This window comes from Patagioenas fasciata, chromosome 14 (assembly GCF_037038585.1).
Source record: "Patagioenas fasciata isolate bPatFas1 chromosome 14, bPatFas1.hap1, whole genome shotgun sequence".
Lineage (NCBI taxonomy): Eukaryota > Metazoa > Chordata > Aves > Columbiformes > Columbidae > Patagioenas > Patagioenas fasciata.
Window position 1 is genome coordinate 11,447,303 of NC_092533.1, and position 20,975 is coordinate 11,468,277.

The 20,975-nt window shown below is 40.1% G+C and overlaps 1 protein-coding gene across 5 annotated transcripts in view; it reads right to left on the bottom strand.

Moving 5' to 3' along the window:
- Positions 1-20,975, bottom strand: part of IL12B (interleukin 12B) — a 42,346-nt gene that overhangs the window by 7,481 nt on the left and 13,890 nt on the right. For 4 of the 5 annotated variants that reach the window (XM_071814785.1, XM_071814783.1, XM_065849042.2 and 1 more), the window contains 5 exons: positions 18,450-19,336; positions 16,843-17,059; positions 5,212-5,388; positions 2,657-2,738; positions 159-440 (listed from right to left, as the gene is read on the bottom strand). In XM_071814785.1, coding sequence (XP_071670886.1) covers positions 159-440; positions 2,657-2,738 — 364 coding nt within the window. In that variant the 5' untranslated portion in view covers positions 5,212-5,388; positions 16,843-17,059; positions 18,450-19,336. The remainder of the gene's footprint in view (positions 1-158; positions 441-2,656; positions 2,739-5,211; positions 5,389-16,842; positions 17,060-18,449; positions 19,337-20,975) is intronic. The other variant, XM_071814784.1, reaches the window with a different exon arrangement.

Sequence of the window (20,975 nt, forward strand, 5' to 3'; positions counted from 1 at the left end):
AGTAGTAATTTACCTTTCACTGTCAGTAAAGCATTTGAGGTGGACCCATTTTAAAGGGGATATTTCTCATGCATATCTCCAGAGAGCTCCCTCTGGTCCTCACAAAGCTTCAATGCACAAAGTTGAGCAAGATACAGCACATCGTATTATGACCATACCTTCAAAGCTTCTCAGCATTGACCTTATCATTTGCCCATTAGAGTCTACTTTAGTTATGAGGAAGAACTCATAGCTGATGATTTCATGGGTATCAGCTCTCAGACAGGTGTAGTTGCCAGCATCTGGGAATTCTTTCACTTCGGCAATAAAAGTCTTTCCAGTTCCCTTCAGTTCTGTGCCCTTTTTCCAGTAAACTGGCAGCGCTTCATCAGGTGTGTTACAGGTGAGCTTCACTCTTTTAGCTGGTGTCACATCGTTCCACTCTGATTCTATGACGTACACTGAATATGGCAGAGAAAGACACGTTAGCAGCTACTCATACTTAACAGTGCGAAGATTGAACCAAGCCCCTTTTTTTCAGCTCTGCTCTCCAGAAAAACTGCTAACCAGTCTCTGGCTTTCTTGCCCAAGGCCTCACCATCACCTGGAAATCTTTACAAGAAAAGGTTCAACTTCGAAGTTTGCAGCATATCTAGAACCTGCTGATCAATAGGCATGACATTTTAATGGAGGAAGTGATTTTTTTTCCATGTTCCCAGATAATCTTATAGTGGTTCATAACTGTGGGAAGTAGACAGGTATCTTTGTTTTAAAGGTGAGGATTCCAGGACACACTGAGCGCAAGTATTCCTCCTGCATGTGGGCTATGGCTTTGGCTCCCAGAAAGGCAGGTAAAATCATAGAATCATGGAATCATTTCAGTTGGAAGAGACCCTCAGGATCATCAAGTCCAACCACAACCTATCTCTAGTATTAAACCATGTCCCAAAGAACCTCGTCTAAATGCCTTTTAAACCCCTCCAGGGATGGTGACTCCACCACTGCCCTGCGCAGCTTGTTTCAATGCCTGACAACCCTTTCCATGAATAATTTTTTCCTAATATCCATTCTGAACGTTCCTGGTGCAACTTGAGGCCATTTCCCCTTGTCCTATCACTCCATACTCTGGTGTTTGCTATGGTGCAAAGCTGTGATGCTTTGCCCTCTTCAATGTCAAAGGTCCACGAGTGAGCAACGGGAAGGAGGGGAGCTCTGAGGAAGTGGTTTATATTTGCCTGTATCTGATGTTATTTTTCATTTTCTGCTGGGAACAATCTGTACTCCTATCACCCTGGTCCTAGTGGAGTGATTACTAGGAGATGGAGGATCTCTGAGCTACAGCAGAGGTAAGTGGAATGCAGCAGGGAGATGTGGTCTTCTAAATGCCATCTTGTAACTCGGAAATGCCCTACTGGCCTTTTCAAATTAGAAGACACACCACATCACAAAATAACTGGGAACAATTCAATTAAAGAAACATTCTTTTCTCTTGTCTCTTTTCTGTGGTTGGCTGAAGAATTTCATCTACACTTCCGTGTGGCAACAGTTCTCCAATTTAACTGTCATTGCTCAGATATGCTACCGCTGTCACAGGCTCCTCAGCCATGTTCAGTTCCCTTAGAGACTTTCCTACATGCAAGAAGTGGCAAAAATTTGTTTCTTAGTGTGTCAACACCACAGCAAGTGCTCAACTCAGGAAATCAGAGTTCCAGTGAGCTCCAAGACCTTTTCACCAAAGCGTTTCACTACCAGAACAAGAGCTTTAAGACTTTATCACAGAGAAGAAACACTAAGAAATACATATCAAAAGCTGAATACAAAATGGCAGAAAATATGCAGTTCTAGGAAGCTTGGAAGTTTACCAAACTGCTCATGGATATTGGAAACACAGGCAAGGTAAATCTTACAGACTTCAAATACAGAGATTATTCTTGGTACTGACAAACATACTTCCGGTTTTCAGCACCATGGTATATCTCAGGGAACCCACAGGATAAACCATTTTTTAATGTAAAAATATGGGGAACTGTAGTTGAATTACTTTTCACAAATAAAACACAATCAGATTGAGAATGCTTTTCTCATGTTGACTAAGGTCCTTCTTTTTAGATCATTTCATTGATGACAGCCTAGATTATAGAGCTACACTGGGTGAATAAGAACAGCAAATTTGATTATCTGAATTTAGCCCAATTTCTGGTAAGTTATTTAAAAGATTTGTTTGCTTATTACTGACTCTGTGTTTTTACAAGTGTATTTGCATTTATTTACCAGAAAAGCTGGGAAAACTATTTCTAGGTTTTACTGTGAAATATTCTGTATGACAATTAGTTCTTCACTTGTTCGTTTGTGGACTGTTATCTAGGTCACAAGATACTGTTTCTGCTTCCAGACTGCATGACTGAAACTTTTGAAACAAGAGAAGAAGGAATAGGAAATAAGATAGTTTATAATGCAAATATTTAGAATGGCTGTTGTATGATGTTTCAGGACTTCTAACTATTTCTTCCATTAATACCAATTAGTTGGCTAGTTATTCACAAGACAGTAGGAAGAACCTTGGCCTAAGGTACTATAGTCAACAAATTCTTTGCTTGTGGACACAAGTGTAATTCTGAAATATATACCCTTGTGTTCTACAGTCAGCTGTAGGTCTCAGTAAGTGAAGACTGCTTACCGTTTTCCCTCAGTTTCCACTGTGCTTCCAGAAGGGCAGGAAAGGAAAATAATGAAAGTAAGGCAAATAGGATATGAGACATCTGTAAGGAAAAAAATACATTACTAAAGTACATTGAGTATTTTTGAGTGTGTACTGAAATCGAGCTCAACACTAGACAGGACAATATGAAGACAGAGTCAAGTCCAGTGAGCTAAGAAACATTCTCCCATTCTAAGAACTCTTGGACTACACAAAAATTGAATATCAGATTTGTACTGGAGCTCAAGCCATGATTTTGATCCGCTTGTTATTCACACTACAAACCAGTTCAGAGAAGAAATCACAGAACTTAGAGGAAAATTGTTGTGTGCATAGGTCTTACAAGATCAGGAGCACAGAACTGCTCCCAAGTCCCTCAGTTAAATATTCCTCATGCAAGAAATGTCCTGCTGATGCCAATGAGGCTGGTTCAATGAACAAGGCATTGGACTTAAGGATCAATGGACATTAAGTTCCAGTAATACAAAGGTTATAAGTATGTTCCTTGGCTTAAGTGTATCAGTAGTCCTGTTAAAACAAAGGATTGCAAATAAAATTCAGGACCTGCTGAAGTGTTTTGCTGGACTGTAGTCCTCACCATCTCTGTGAGAACAAGTGACAGCAGTGTCAATAATGGAGTGTCGAACTGGCATCAATACTGACACTTGCCTGACTGGTACTAGTTCTAGTATCCACCTGAGGTTGCCTGGGCTAATTAACTTTGCAAGCAATTTCAGTCAAAATTCCTACTGGATTCAGTGCCACAGCTGTATTTGCAGAAATGGCTGGATATGCATATCATTGTTGCTGTGTTCATTTGAGACATGTATGCATATCTCACTTGAGAATATATAAGTATATAGCTGTATATACAATATATACATGTATATCTGTCCTGAATTCAAAATACAGCTAGAGCAAAAATGAAATGCAAAATGTAGTTGCCAAGTATTGTAGTAACCACTAGGCACGTAAAAATTTTAATGACAGTTATTTAGATACACTTTCAGACCTTTTTCAGCTGGAGAGTAAAACAAATTAACAGGAATATGACTTAGAAAAAGAGACTGGTGAATATATCTTTCAAAGTCTGTTCTGACTACAGTGAGAGTCTGAATGCACACGAAAAACACAAAATTAAGTGTTGTGGTTTTGTGTTTGTTGTTTGTTTTGTTTGTTTTTCCTTCTCAAAACAGTCTTTTTCAGTGAAAGGAGAGTAATCCTCCTGATTTCTTCTCATGTGATATGAAACATTTTCCTGTGGGTTCATGGAGGAAGAATATGTCTGTATTTCTACGTGTGCCAAATCGGTTGCTCACTGGCAGCGCATGCTATTATTAGCAGTCCTTAATCTTGATCGGAAGCCAGCTGTCTCTGAACCAATGCCAAGAAAACGTGCCGTCTGACTTGGTACTCCACACAGCACAGCTGTTAGTGGGACCAGAAGCTACAAGTACAGTAACAGAGAGAGTATGTAGGAGAGGAACCAGCTCACGGTGCATCTGCACTCAGAGAGGCAGGAGCCTCAGTGAAAAGCCAGATTCCATCAGGCAGCCTATCAGCAGCATATTGCTTCACTAAAAGGCAAACATTCTTAGCTCCTGATGATTTCCTACTGCAGGCAGGATTATCTGTAATTTGTGAAAGAAAAATGCATTTTCCAACTTTCTGAAAGATACTACTTTCTTTCATTGTAACAAGGCATTCATTACGATGCCTCATAAAATCAATATCTGAAATATCAAATAAAAATTGGAGAAGGACAAGGGTCTAAAACACGCCTTCTTTTCCATATCAGCCTTTCATCAAAACTAAAACCTTGAAAACAGAAAAATTTCTCCTGTTTTTAGGGAGAAGTTTTACAATTCATGTTTTGATGAAAATGTTAACAACTTTCATGGAAAACTATTCCATTTTGAGACGGGGTAGAACACTCCCTTTCCCCCATCTCAAAACGGTACCAAAAACCTAATCAGAAATAAACTCAGTTTCTGAACATCACTAATCAGTCCAGTTGCCCAAGCATTTCACAGACAAGGAGAGTGTACCCACATCATACACTGCCTGTGACCCAGAGCAGGAGCTGCTCTAGACCAGCACAGACCCCTTCACTGAGAGTCACAGGATAACTCATGTCAGAAAGGAGCTATGGATGATGTCTGGACCAGCCCCAGCTCGAGCCAGGGTCAAGTCAACCATAATACATTTTTTCCTTTTTAAATCAGAGAACAGTCTGAATGTAAATACATATTTGCCAATGCACACACCCCAGCAACATGAACATTGGTAAGATACAAAAGATTTATCTTTATAACATTAGCTAGTCTGTTAGCTAGATAACAATTCTATGAGCTATATAATATATACACTGTGCTTAACTTCAGGCACATAGGGATATAAATACCCTTCTGATTAAAATGTCACGACAACTATTTAAATACACTTTTAAATAAATAAGTTTTAGATAGTTTCACCTGAAGCAGCTGGTGCCAGACTTGTGTCACCCCAGTGTTAGAGAAGAAGGGAATTCTCACCTTTTCCTGTGCTGGCTGTCAGCTGAAGTTGCCAGGCAGGTTGGGTTTGTGATCTGAAGGAAGCTGGCTCCCTTATAAATACTTGTAAACTCTGAAAGGAAAGGGATGCTCCGTTTCACCGCAATACCACAGAATTGCAACACATGGCTTGAGTTCCTTTTTTACATAGTGGTAGAGCTAAAGCAAAAAAAAAAAAGTTTGGGACTCTCAGGTAAACTTTAATGAGGAAATGAGATTATGAGACTGTTACAATGACCTTTATGATATGCCCGAGGCATTTCCTTTCCTGCCTGATTTTCTTTCTCATAATGCCCATTCATCATCTGAGGAAGAGTAAATACACACTAAATAAACTTCCAAAACTGTCTGATGGGAAATATATTATGAAGACAGAAAGAGAAAGTTAAATTAACTAAATCTGTTTCTATAAGGTAACCATGAAAGAGGTAATTACATGACATAAAATTGCAGCTATCACATCCATCAGAAGTACTGCTAAGATAAAATTAATTTTTAATTGTTGTTTTAGGATTGTATTTATTCTAAAAATAAAGACTTAGGTCAACAAAAGAAAATAAATAATTAGTTCTGGCTTAGAGAAAAAATCCTGAGATTGTAACATTATTTTATGTTGCGGTTTTAAAAATAACTTATTGTTTTTTCTTTATGAACTGATGTCCCTTTTAGACACGTACTTAAGCATAAGAAAAGCCCCATTCATAGCTTATACTTTGAAAATGACGAAAAGGTTTCTATTGGTTTTTCAATTATTTGTGAAATAGAAAACAATTCACTTTGTCAGGCGAACCAAAACAGCAGTTGTTCTAACCCTGTTCCAAACCTGAATAAGATGACTGAAAAGTTACAAGCAAGAAGAAAAACATTGCTTAGAAAGAAAAAAAAAAAAAGTTTTAAATTCAACCAGATATGCTTTAGGAATTCATAAAGAGACGCAACTCTACACACTGCTGTCTAGTGACAGGAGGATTGCCACAGCCTGGAGATCACGGCTGTAATGTAATCCAGCAGCGAAAAGACAGTGCCTGTCCCTTCTGCCTAAGTCTTTTAGAAGTCCTTCACACATAGAAAAGAACACAAGAATTCACAGTATGCTACATATTTGGTGCCCACAAATACGGCAAGAACATAAAACGAAAGGAGGAACAACCCAAATTAGCAGTGAGACAAACTTATTATGAACCCCAGCAGTTCCCAGTGAGTGGGGTTCCTGTTTATTGTCACACATATGGGAGGCACAACAACAGGGAGGGTGGCATGCTCATTTGAAGGAGGGTAGTTTGAGGGCTCTGGATTAACCATGCTGAAAGCCTTACACAAATGTATTACAGCATCACCAGTGGAATCTTTTTCTCTCCTAGCCATCCTCTTCAAAGAAACACTGCTTAAGGGGGACCACATATACCTGTGGCAGGGGAGGTTTAGCTCCCTCGCACCTGACAAAACACAAAACTAGAGCATCGCAATCTCAGACAGGCCTAACTTCCCTGCTGAGCCCAGTGTACCCAACCTGTTGGTCAGACGTCAGGTCCAGACTCCCCTTTGCCAGAGCTGGACAGGAGCAGAGCGCCACGGCTGTGGCTGCGAGCGCAGCTTCTGAAGAGGGTTTGAAAAGGCAGGTCTGTCAGAGGGAAAGCTGCTCCCTTCCCATACTCCGTACTGGATCAAAGTGGTTTATTGATTTATTCGTGGCATGGAACTGACCAGCAACCAGTGAACTGTTACTTAGTATCTATACTGTTAACGAATACCTACACTTCTCTACCCTCCATTTATCCCCAAAAGCTCTAATCTCCCCCTCCCACGCATACACATGGTGTTATACCCACACATTGAGGACATCTGAGTTACAAGCACACATACCCTCTTCGCGTCTGGCTGATGCCTGTCTTCCCCTCTTACATGATCATTCAGGACAAATGCCTATTCAGGCAGTCTTGGGTCCTCCATTCCCATGCACTGTTTATATTCCCACTCCTATCTTCACAGCTGTTGTGACCCAGGTCATTTTGCCCAAGGTGGCCTATGCCAACACTGACACTTCTGCTGCGGTTTCCCTGTTCAGAAAGAGAAAATAGCAGTCTGAGAAAGCATGTTGAGAAGGATGCAGCAGAAGCAGGTGGGGCACAGGCAAGGGAAAGGTATTCAGCTGTTCCAGGTGAGAAAATTGTCTCCTTCTGATCCTGGTCCCTGACTACCTTTGAAATGCATGTCAGATGGAGGCTGGGCTGTGCACCATATTCCCATTCATCTGCGTCTCCTCCCAGGGGACACCTTGCAATGAGAGCGGCGAGGAAGCCGCAGTGAACACCGACACACCTCTCCCTTTGCAGTCCCAGCCTGTTCCAGCTGCAGCCTCTGGGAAGCACTTAGGGCAGCTCCCCTTTCTTAAACAGGAAAGAGCCCAGGCTGAATCAAGGTTGGGCAACACCTTGTTCCCATTTAAAACGATTTCCAGTTTCCAAAATTCACTTTTGTAATAACACACGTTTAACAGAAAGCCAGTAATGAACAGGAAAACTTGAGAGCTGCATTCAGTCACTGAGCAGATAAATAAGGGCACAAGTAACTTTACATACATGTTGCCTACTTCTTTTTCAACCCATCTTAGCTTGCCTGTTTGCATATGTCAAATATCTATTATGGCTTTTCTTTTTTGACTGTAGTGTCACTAATGCATAGCTTAAACATCTGCTCAACTTGACAGTAGTCTTTAAATGCCTGTTCAGTGCTGAAACATGAATAGTTAATGATTAATATAAATAAATACACATGTTCAGAGTGTATGCTTGCACATGCAGGCACAAAGCCTACGTAATTGCCTTAGCTCATTTCTTACAGGACAAACAGAGAAATACAGTATCCAAGCTTTACATCAAGGGCCCTAGATGCCAGATACGGAACACAGACACAACTCTGTGGAACTTCCATGGTGGGATAGTTTGCTATGATCCATCAGAGGAATTTTTATATATTAAAACATAGAGATTGTGAAAATATCTTTTGATGACAGTCTGATTTTCCATTATGAGCTCATACATTCTTAAGGGGAAATTTGGAGGAGAGCAGCTTCTCTCCCATTGTTTTATCCTACTTCCCCTATGACAGTGAAAGAGAATGGTGGAAACTCTATGTCCATGTTTTGCTTTCCTCTAATGCAATGGAAACACTACTTTTTGGTAGAAATGGCCCATTTCAAAATGCTTTTCCATTCTTTTGAAGGACAGATGATTTTTGCTTTGTGGAATGACATCGTTTTTACAGCACAATCCAGGAAAAAACTGTATAACATTAGTAAAAGGAAGGTTTATATAAACTGTATAATTAGCATGATTTGTCTATATGGAATTTCCTTCAGCATCTGTCTGGTTTTGCATGGATGTTGAAGATTAATGCCAAAGATCAAGTTTTATTACTGTTATTATTAATGTAGTAGCAGTGAGTAGGGAACTCTGTTCTTTATGTATCATTCACTAAACTGTGATTTATGTGACTTCATCAGGAAATATGGTGCAATATTGACATATCAATGATCTTGCCTAAAAAAATCTAGTTGCAAGCACTATGTGGAATCACTAAACCAAGATCAAACCTTGAGAGAAATGTGAAACAACAGAGGGGAAAACTACATCCCACTTTTATTAAAAGTATATAATAATAATAATAATAATAATAATAATAATAATAATAATAATGATAATATCATCTAAGCTTTATACAACAGTGATTCATTTGCATTGTTACACAACTAGAGCAGCCACCCAAGACAAGGAATTTGGGTATTTCTCCTTAGATGCAGAGGACAACAACAATTTCACCTCATTTGTGCTCCAAGCTGGTAGGCCATCTACTACCTCCAGAGTAGAATTTGCACCATAGATTATTGTGGCTTGATCTAATTAATTGGCCATTATCATGCTAATGTGGCTAATCAGCTTTCAGATTAGAGCTCTCTTGTTCAGTGTGGGGCTGAATGGGGATATAAAACACACGTAGACACAGAGCACAAGCTGGTGCTAAATAAGAGAAATGGAAAGAAGGGGTTGTCATCTCTTAGTCCTGCTCCCTTCTTGCCCTGGAAACATCTGCTCAGTCAACTTATAACTCACGTCACACTGGGTGTTTCCACATTATAAATACAGCCTGCATTTAGAGACAATCTTAGAAGTAAAAAAGAATGTGAGGACTAAGACAGTACTGTCCTGCATAAAGCTAAAAAATAGCAAAAAGAGGTATGACATTTCAGAAGGGTTTTAAGAACCAAGTAAATTTCTACAGCAAATTACTTCACAGAGTCAATGGGACTTGGGTACCTAAGTCTACGATACACTTCTGCAAATCTTTATAGTAATTCCAAAAATATGGGGCAGAAATACAAAAGAATCTCATATGTCTGGGACTCACTGCAGAACTGTAGAGATACCGGTACTCTTTAACACAGGAAAGCACAGGAGTTCCTCCCCCAGAGCACACATATGAAGATGGTTCATTGCATTTTTCAAGTACAGCGCAATGTGATGCTTCCTACTGCATCAGTTTGCCCTTTCCATCATAAATCTGTTCTTTACATCTGATAGATCTGATGTGCTACACTCAACTGCAGGACCTAGATGGAAGTTGCTCTCTTTACGTCAAGTTCACTCATTTCTTGAGTGTGATGTTGCAACTATTTGAAATCCACTGTCACCATTGCTTAGGCTGGGATATAGTGTTGGGGTGGGGGAAATAACATATCAAACTGAAAGCAAAGGGAAAAACCCGGCAGTAACTTATTGACTTAAATTAAAGCCGCATTTTCTTGTTTGTCAGGCAACTTGTATACAAAGGAGGCTGGACACTTGATATCTTTGCAATTCAAAAACTGCATAGAGCATTTCTTCAGGTATTCACAACACATTAGCAACAAGCAAGGGTAAAACCCTTGGACAACAAATTCAGTAGCTGAGTATTCTGTGCAGAGAACCTCAGGATGTATTTGTGATCTCTATGACAGTAATGGAAATTTCAGCTGATTTAAGACATGACAGGGAAGGTACATAGGCAGGTAGGTAGATATGTAGGTAGATGGATTGCTCACAGTTTTCAGAGCCAGCGATTATTAGCGATGGTTGTGTTATGGGGTCAGATAGTCTTTTAAAACCCAGAATCACACTGTTGGACTGGGATGAACAACTCTACAGAAAACAACAGTAGCTTTGCTACATAAACCTGAAGGTGACAAAGGAGGCCACAACCAATGTAGTCCCTCACAGTACCTTAAGCCATAAGAACATCCCTGGAAAAGTTTGTATTTTTTTTACCAAAAGCCAGTTAATACATAAGACCTCTCTGTTGGTGTTAGGATCAGGCAATGTAGAAAAATCATTCCAATGCAGACAATTACTAGAGAGCATCTATTGTACAGTCTGGAAAAGGCTTTGATGCTCTCATACTGCTCTTCAGTTATTCCTTGGCCACAGCTGAAGAAAGATCAATGCAGGAGAAAGATAAAATGGAGAAACATAGCAGGACATTGAAGGGAGGAAAAACCATCTACACTAACATTCAGTTAGAGAAGAGGTTACTCGGAAATTACTTTCAGGTTTTGGATTTGTATTAATAATCGAAAATTCATCAAATACCTTTCTCAGACATTAGTTGATTTTCTCATATGAAATACATATATTTTATTAGATATCGTTACAAAATAGATTTGTTGATAGGTGGGAATTAACTTTGTGATACATGTCAGTTTTGTACAGCAAGTGACATGCTTTTAGTGCACACATTTAAGACACAGTGTTCCATATGTGACTTTAAGCAAAAGAAGTGGAGTAGAAAAGAATTGCAAAGGTTAAGCATGCCACGGAGAGACAGAAACTGTTTATAACATCTTTTGCAGTTCTTTCATATTTCAGGAGTCATTATGTTGTAATTTTCGTGCAACTCTGTGGAATATTCTATTTTTAACCACTCACCTATCAACCTATCACTTAATAGCACAGTATTTGAAGGACAGTTTACTTATTTTTTTCATTATTGCGTTTCAGCGACAATAAGAATTCATTTTGGCACTTGAATTTGCAGTCTCAGAGTTGCCTTTGACATCTCAGAGATGGAACAAATAATAAGCTGTTGGCAACACGAGACATCGTTCTCTTTTAATGCAGCATGAGCTTGTTACATCCCTGTGGCCACATGCAATGTCAAGGACCTTATGGGGAACAGGTGGCTCATGAAGCGGACATGAGGACCTGCTGCTTTTGCACTGGCTAATGCAGCCCATGCTGAGCGATCTGCAGCTTTAGTGAAAGGAAGAGCTGGGGAAAAAAAAGTGCTGTTCATTTCCTGCCACTTTTGGGGAAAGGGAAAATTTTCAAAGGCACTGAAATGCATTTTGAGCCATTTCAGCCTTTCAGAACTCACATAAGTTTCCAGCTTTATCTGGAACCCTCATGGCCATTATTTTCCAGGTGCACCAGAGCTGAGCTCTGGAAATATAAAATAAGACCTGGAGTGTTGGGAGGATGATAGTGGTTAAAATTTTTCAGCTTCTTAATAGTAAGAAATCTGCATGTAAAGCTAATGCTTCTTTAGGGGAAAATAAGGGAGGAAAACAGGTCTTTCTCCAGAAATAGTCCAAGACTTCCGAATGAAGTGCTACAGGAAGTCAGAAAACATCATTGCTTTCTGCTCCAAATGCACCTTTTTATTTATTTATTTATTTTTTCTCCAGCTGCAACCTGCAATGTGTCTATAAAGAACAAACAAACCCTCTTCTTGCCATTCTAATCTGCACACCCTTCCTCCTCTGGGGAGAACAAATGATCTGTGCTACATACATGCACATTGCTCAGGTTACCAGGCTCTTATCACGGCATTAATGAGAGGTGAGTAGAGGGTTTGTTATTCTTGGCAGTAGTTATTACTAGTTACTATTACTATTAATTATTAAATTATTAAATATTACTAATTACTATTACTATTACAGTAGTTATTACGCATTATTCTTGACAGTAGTTCCACTGACTAAGCCTATATTCACACAGTATTTCACAAGCAGATTTGAATTTTCTTGACACAGTATGCAGTTCAGGCTTGGCACAGTGCCAGCTCCTGCCACGCAGCTTCTGCTGGAGCAGAGCAAGCTGCCGGCTGTGTGTGAAACACTGGATTGACTGCATTTCAATCGTACTCTTAGTGCACGTATGTCAGCACGAAACGTTATCATTATGAAAAATACTTCTTCTATCTGCTTTTATTGCTATTTTGAAGGGGAACACGGACAGAAATTGAAGTACTCAGAGACATACCTGGAAGAAAAGGGAAGTCCTGACAACTTGCTGTTTTGCTATGTAATTATTAATGTGTATATATTTACTTTATGCTAGAGACTCAAACTGAGAATGGGACCGCGTCTTATAAGGGATACTCGGAGTTCTTATTAAGATTCAGTGCCCAGTCATGATCTAGGAAGCTTGTTGCGTCATTTGTTACCTGTCAAAAAATTCCAGGTTCTGGAGGCCGTGAAAAGACATTTTAAATCATGTAATAGGAGCTTTACCACCACTTATGACTGTTAATGAATGAGGTCATACAAGGCCTGTTTGGAAAGCAAGGATGTTTCACAAACGAACCACTGAAGCATCCCTCAACTCCTGAAAGCCAAAGGAAATTTCTGAAATGACCCCAGTGGTTGCTTTGTGATACGACATTTGCTGCTGTAACTTCTGTGAATGTTAGCTTGGCCAAAGTCGTGTTGTAATAAGTGGGAATACAGTATTACCAACCCTGAGTGCTGAAAATTCAGGAGCTCTGACATGTGATGGTTTCTAGCAACCACAGTAGAATGGGGAAAGGCAAGGAACTGTGGACTGGCAAGTCCTCCCTGCTGTTATCCACCAGATAATGTTTGGAATGAATGTGCCCAGGAGGGGCTCCAGCCCTGCCTGCCTTCCACAGCACCCAGATATTATCTACCTCAGGGAGCTATTTTTTGAACAGTATCTTCTGTCTTCTGCTCATATTGTATTTAGGATTCAGGGTGGAGCCAAGTTACACTGGTCAGCCATTCTTTGCAACCACAATAGTTAGATGCTGATTTTAGTGAAAAATGTAAGCTGAGAATTCAACCTTGTGTTAGCAAGTAAAACTAAGCCTTAACTGCCATGTTCAGAAAATATGAGTCCCTGTAAAATTGTGAGAGTTAGTAATACTATAATTAGAGAAATAACAAGGTTGCTTTGTACTAGCCTAGGGCTAATTAAAACTATGTCCTTCAAAACTTTACACACTTTTTATGTTAATAAACTGCAAAAGGTAAGGTAACTTGTGAGCAGTTCCTGGAACTTTGCAAGACTTTAAAAAGAAAGTTAAAAGAAGAGCCTTCTTTTTTGTCTTTTGTATTCTACTCCTGATAGAAGACAAATCTGGATTAATGAGAATTTATACAGAGTTTGTACAGTGGAAAAAGGTGTGTTCCATGTTTAATTAGAAAACAGTACAGGCTTAATCCTTCTCCCTTTGATCTAATGGGTGTTGCAGTGTAGATGTCAGTGAAAACAGCCTTTGTGCCATTGTTCACAAAAAAAAGCTTCTTGAGTGCTAAAACTACAATGCTTGGCCAAGATAACTTGTTTCATGCCTCCCTGAACTGAGCAAGGTGCCTGCAGCGAGGCTGTGGCTGAAACACCCTGGAACCGCTGGGCTCGAGGACAGGAAAAGCTCCCACTCTTTTTATTATAAATGGATCCTGGTCAGGCATGAAGCGTCCTACCTGCCTTCTCAAAGAGTGGATCAGGAGACCTAGGTCTGTCCTCTGGCTTTTTTAGGGAATGAATGCACATTAGGCTTTTTTAATATATTCTTTGCAACAGAGGTTTGCAAACTGGCCTGCAGCCTGTTCTAAGATGGCTATAAATGAGCTTTTGAAAGAGTAAGATCACCGCAGTGGTCTGAAATTCTCAACAGACATTTGAAATTCCACTGGAAAATTTGAAGAAATATGAAACTCAGGTTTTCAATACCTACTTGAGTCATATATCACAGAGTTTCAAGGACAGAAAACTAATATATTCTGTTTTCTCTAGGTAGTTAGTTTCAGATAGTTCTTCATGCAGCAAAGCATACGGAGGCCAGCAACACAGGAGCTTATGATGGAAGTGTGTAATAGAATTCACATTCCTTAACTTTGTTCATTAAAGAGGTGTTCAGAGTAGACCTGAACTCTAAAAGGGAGAGTACAGATATTTCAATCATTTCTTGATGTGTTTCTTCATAAATTAAAAAAACGGAAGCACAAAAATTTATTTTTACAGTGTCACTTCTCTCGGTGCAGAAACAAACTTTCTGTAGTGCTGCATTCTGCTGTGATCTTGTATTACATTTTTCTACTTTTAAAAATTATCATCCCTGAAAAATTCATAGAATCACAGAATTGTTTTGGTTGGAAAAGACCTTTAAGATCACTGAGTCAAACCATTAACCTCGCACTGGCAAGTCCACCTCCAAACCATGTCCCTAAGAACCTTATCCACACATCTTTTAAACACCTCCAGGGATGGTGACTCATTTGTTCTTTATTACAGAGTCGTTAATTGTAGCCATAAAACAAGAGAACTGTATATATATTTTTTTTCTCTGCTCAATAGTATCAGCTTTCTTCATCAATTTTTAAACTGCTGAACAGTTCTTATTGTTACAATGTTTATTACATGAATCAGTTAACTGAATTGATCTTGTTTTTATTTGAAATGGAGAAATCTTTTAAAAAGTCCTTTTACCACTAATCTGACGTCTCTGCAGCCAAACGTAATTAAACAGGCAGTGGAAAGAGACATATGTCTTTTTTTAAACTATATTTTGTCTGTCTCATTCCCAGCTGCACTGATACACAGACTGTTACAAGATTAATGGGAATTAGATTGCTTCAGACTTAACCACAGCAACTCCACTTCTCACCACCACACATTTCTGAATGAAACTGGTGCAGAAGGCTTCTTGTTCAAGATACAGGTGTGGGTGCTGATATGTCAGAATAGAATAATACTGACAACCTGAAGTGGCAACTCTGTGTGTCCTCTGCCCTGAGCTTTCCCAGCGTTTGCCTCCTCCCTTCCTACCCAGAAACAGGATATTTCTGCTCATGCCAGCTGAAGGGCAGTTTTGGACTGGGTACAAGTGACTCAGTTGCTGGTTGTAGACCACTGCTCTGACTCTTTTCCCTCTTACGTGCTTTGTGGCCCGTGGCTTTCATTTCATTTTGTGCCCCAAAGATTCACCACCTCATTTGCACAGTTACACTAACTGCAGAGGGCGGCCACACGGACAATCTGTGGTCACGAGGATGCAGCGCCAGCAGCTGTCTGAGCCCACATGGACACACACGGAGTCTCCATCTGTGACTCAGTTTCAGATCCTCTAGAAGTGACTGTTTTGCTGGTACACTTTATTCTATCGTGCAACGTCTTTATAACTATGGTTTAACAGTTCTGATCTCCCCTTAGGTTTCTTATTAAGAAAAAAAGAAGTAAAATAGGAAGCAAAGAATAAGAATGTATGGCCTGGATCAAGCCAAAGGCCAGCTGAGCTCAATATTCCGTCTCAAACAGTAGGAGAAAACACAGGGAGCACTTTCAGGTTAGTTAGGACCAAGCACACACTTGTACCTAAAGAGAGATTTTCATTCATTTTCAGCTGCCAAATGATCCATACGCTGGCCAGAATACTACTCAACAGTGTTACATACACAGATGCTGGAATGATAGAAATGTGACCGGAAATAAAGAAACAAAATAATACATTTTTTTTTTTAATGTATTCTAATGTATTTCTAAAAATTCTGAGAAATCCTGAGGTGTATTTCTGGTTTTAACCTTGAAAGCTTTGAACATCTACCTAACCTATGGCAGAGGGAAAAACAAGAGGACAGTTTCAGTGCAGCATCCTGTGTCTTCGTGACTAGGTATGGCACAAGACACATCAAAGAACATTGTAACGCCTCTCAAGACTTAACAAGCAATTGGAATAACAGACATTGTCACATACTCCAGTGTTGTTGTTATTGCGATTGTTCTGCTGTTTCTTAAATCAGCTACTTTTAGGGGATAAAACATCAAGCAACCAGCTAAGAAGTAAACACTGAACCAGGTTGTATGGCCCCTGTGTTCAGATGCCAGGAAGAGAGTAGGAGGGTGAAGATGTTAAGATCAAGCTGCTTCATACAAGGAGCAGGCCTCTACTGGCTGAGCTGCACAGATGCAAATGGGGAGAAGAGAGGGTGATCACTGTCCTGCCCTTCAGTTCGTACTGACTGCTCACAGCATCACTGGACTGGGGCACAGAGGAAGCAAAACAGGAAAGGAGGTGACAGTTCACATTTCTTTTTGAGCAAGGCAGAAGCAGACACACAGCTTTTCATGTCATTCTGGGGTGTCTTTTTTAGATTTTGGGTGTGAACCTACTCGCTGTTCCTTATTCAAGGGAGGTTACTGGTTGGCCAATAGCTGTCATTCAGCAAACAATTTAGGTGTCAAAGTGAGGAGAAAGCCTTGCATGAGGGAACTTCCACTAAGTACTTTCCCAAAAGAATGATGAAACTGCTTGTATGGTGTGAGCACATTTGTTTCTGCTTACCATCACGCCATGGAGTATGAGGATATGTCTGGAGTTGCTCATATTTGGAATTGTGCTCTTCTTGCTCCTCCCTTGGCTCTGACATCATCCTGAGTAAACGCACCACAACAGGTCTGCAGAAGAAGCAACTGTCACACAGATGAAATTGTTGACCAATATCAGTAAATTCCTGGACTTGAGCAGGAATGAGATCTCTTTCTAATTTGTCTGAGGAGACCTAGGGAAAAAAAAAGACAAGGGAATGTTTCACATTTAAAATGTTCGTGGACTTGTTCTTTGGGGCTTTTTTTGGTGAAAAATGTAACCCAGTGCCTTTTTTTTTGTTGACCCTATACACAGGGCTCTTCAGAGTTGACTGCTTTTTGAACATTAGATCCTGTGCCAGGAGAGCTTCTAATGGGTTCTGCGCTCATTATGGGCAGAAAGTACGAAGGTAATGAAACCAAGGCCTTCCAGTTTACACGGGAAAGAGGATGCTCTCCTGTTAAGTAAATAAATAAGCCCTGCAGCTATCACATAGTGACTGTTGACTCTCCTCTGTCGCTTCCTAAATCTACTCTTCCCTGAAGCTTAACCGTGTTTTGGGGTGGGCATTCCTCACTCTGTCTTGCTGGAGAACGAATGAACAGGACGGAAATCAAACTCAGCCTCCGGCCCCACGGTGCAGAGATGCAGAGCATAAAGATTCATTGGCCCTCAAATTCCATTTGACTTCATAAGCTATTACGGCCAAAAATGATAACTCCATTTTTAAATTTACACCTTTAATTGGCTTTTTCTGTTGCTTCTTTCCATAGGAAAAATCCCCTCAGACACTCCTCAGAGTACTCAAAACAAAAATTCAATTCCTTTGTGCAAAGCTAAATGAAGTTACACAATAGGTGTTGACATAGTGATCGCACCATGGGGTTTCTTGGTACCTCCACCAAACCTTTCCCCTACACTAGAAAGTCAATCAAACGTGGGTTTCAGCCACAAATGACATTACTTCCTTTCCGTGGTAATAGCTACTGCAAGCAACACCATATGAAAACCGTACACCTAATATTCACTGTTTATTTCTCTGACTACTGTTGACTGAGCAAAGAGGTTGCTTACATTTGTGACTTCCCACAATGTAAATTCCTTTAATATTGTGAGGCAAAGCTGAACTATCTTCCAACTAGTTATGGAATTTCTAAGGCAAGTGAGAAACAGGAGGAAAACGCCCTGAATTGCAGAACCTCATCCGTAAGCATGTCTGACTACCTCAGAAGTTAAATATTAGTATTCCTTTGCAATGCTTGTTTGCATATGTAATAATAATATCAGTTTTAGATGTTCTGTTTCAATCCCCTCCACCTATAATTAACATCTGAGAGCAAGAACCACTTCAGAAAGCTTTGGTCTGACAATCATAACAATAAATCCCTTTGCCAAAGGAACCTGTTGTTTGCTCAAAGCAAACAAGATGTCACTCATATTTATAGAGTTCAGCAGAAAACCGCTTTTATCACATAATGCAGTCCAGTATAGGTAGCTTAATGTTGTAGATAGATTGGGTGGAAGAGAAATTTTGCAGTAAAACCATATATATCAAATTGTAACCTTCATATGTGAACTGCTACCTTATGCCTTTTTTTTTTCCCCCAACCAGCTGAATTTAATGAACATGGTACTTGGCTACTGTGAGCAGTCTCATGGAAGGAGACTTGCACCCAGCTCTGCAGGGAAGTCCATGCTGTCCGAAGGGGCCGGTCACGTCGCAGGCTGTGGGCAGCATCACGAGCCTGGCACTGCTCCATGGGCCGGCTGGCACAAACGCCACAGACAGGGGATGTGGCAGGAACACAGCCCTGCAGTCACCGCACAGCTTTCCACAGAAGTCAACTCTGCAACAAAGTGTGTCATTTTAAGAAAACAGGAACTTTGCAATCTGCAGCAGAGTTATAAATAACCGAGGGCAAAGTTTATTCACAACTGCTAAATGGGAGGTGACTGGGCACAGCCCTGGGCTTGACAACACAATCAGAGCTAAAATCCCTAGCAGTCCTGAATTTCCATTGTGACAATACTACCATTACCATTTCACTATAGGGGACTACATCTACACTGCCCCTCCCTTACAGCTAATTTTTCATGAAAAGGAATAAATAGAAGTGAGGAGAAAATAACCCCAGAAACATTACACTATCTTAGGCACAAATGTCTCTTTGAATGCCTGTGACTGAGCAGGTGAGATAGAAATTAATTCACTTGTGCTGCAGCTTTATTTACACATAACAAATCTATGGAAAAGATGGGGAGAGGACCACAGATTCTACTAAATAGCCTTGATTTTTGTCAAGATAGGGAAGGCTACATGACCTCATGTGGCACTTCTGTTGTACATTGTGTCTGCATTCACAGGGGAGCCAGAGACATCTTTGTTGAGAAAGGTCCCATTTGACGTGTTCAGTAGCGCTCAGATTTTTGCTACAGGTTGATTCAGAATTCCAAACAAGCAGCAGAAGTGCTGTAGAAAACACATAGGTACATTTCCATTAATGGTGCATGAAAAACAATATGATGTTGACTGGGCATCAGTAGATAACTTTGTGTGTATCTGTGTATAGGGTATGTCTGTTATCACTATTCAATGTTCAAATAAGGATTTATCCTAGAGACTCTTTACCTCCTTTTTTTTTTTTTTCATTTTAAATTAGAAAAGGCACTACCAGTGTTGAAATCCAGCAGAACGCAGGTTGCAAGGGGGAGAGAATAAGAAACAAAGAAAGGAATTCAGAGAAACAAAGAAGGAAATAGAACAAAAGAAAAGTAGAAACATTCAAAGTAAAATTTCAAAATCTAGTTTTGAGGAATCTTAGTGTCAGGAACTTTTTAGAAAACATACTAATAAAAGGCTCTCTAAATCCATTTTGCCTGTGGTAAGGGCTTTTCTTAATTAATTTGATTAAACATTCTTCTCAGGTTTTTGGATCCCTTTTCTCCATACTGATGCCTTTTCGAGGTGATGGAATATTTGGTAAAAAAAGACAATTCCATTTTTCTTCACAATTTCACTGAAAAGAAATCACTTCAAGTTTAAGCAACATTTTCTGTGTCTGAGATTAAAACCTTTTGTTTAGTAAAAGATTGTTTGGAATACTCCTTTGGTGCTCCCCTCCCTTGCTACCACCCCCCCAAGAATTTGGCCATTTTCACTGAGGCTGATTTGTCTGCCTCAGAAAGTAAAGGAAATATTTTCCTTACAAAGAGTTGTATCAAACCCAAAGCTGAAGTATGTCAAAGGAAAAACAAAACAAAAAAACAACCACAAAAATCCCACCACAACAACCCAAAAACCCCAGAGAGCACAAGTGTAGGGAGGGGCTCAGGGCAGCAGCAGACAGCAGCGCTGGCTGGATGTGGGTGTCCCACAGGCGCTCATTGCAGGGTGCAGGACAGCCCCACCACAACGGTGGCATCCTTCATACGGTCCAAATAATGTGGGGGCCACAGCATTTTCCCTCACAGCGTGAGGAAAAAAAAGTCGCTATTTTGAAATAACATTCAGTACGTTGCCTCTCTGCCCCCTGAGACTACCTTGAGTATTCACTGCCATCTCCTCCAGAGCACAGTGTAGGTTTGTGCTGTTCATGTCCACCTCCTCACTTGCCACAAGATAAACGAGCTTCAGATTAAACCTGGCTGTTCAGGACTACCTGTGTGTTATTTGCAGTCACTGCAATGTACTGAACATTATTTCAAAATAGTGACTTTTTTCTCATGCGGTCGCAATTGATTCCCCAAAACAGTTCTAATTTTCGGTTTGGAAATACTAAGGCAGTTTCGTTATGTTAAAAACTTTGCTGTTTCCTGAGAGCAACCAGAGGTGGAGTACGCAGTCACTGATTTGCATAGCGCCCTCGGCTTCAGTAAAGCTTCCACTTGCTGACCAGTTATCTAGGGATGGAATAACCAGCTCCAGTCAAAACAACTCTGTGCTTTCATTTACGTATTAGGGTAAATAAAACAACATGATGAGTCAGAACTGGAGCTCTCTTTATTATGTAATAAAATAGTAAGGCTTTCAAAGAATACGTAAGTCTTTGTTCATTGTAGTACTTCCCCCAGAACTGTCTGAGACCTAACTTGACCTCAAAACCCAGAAG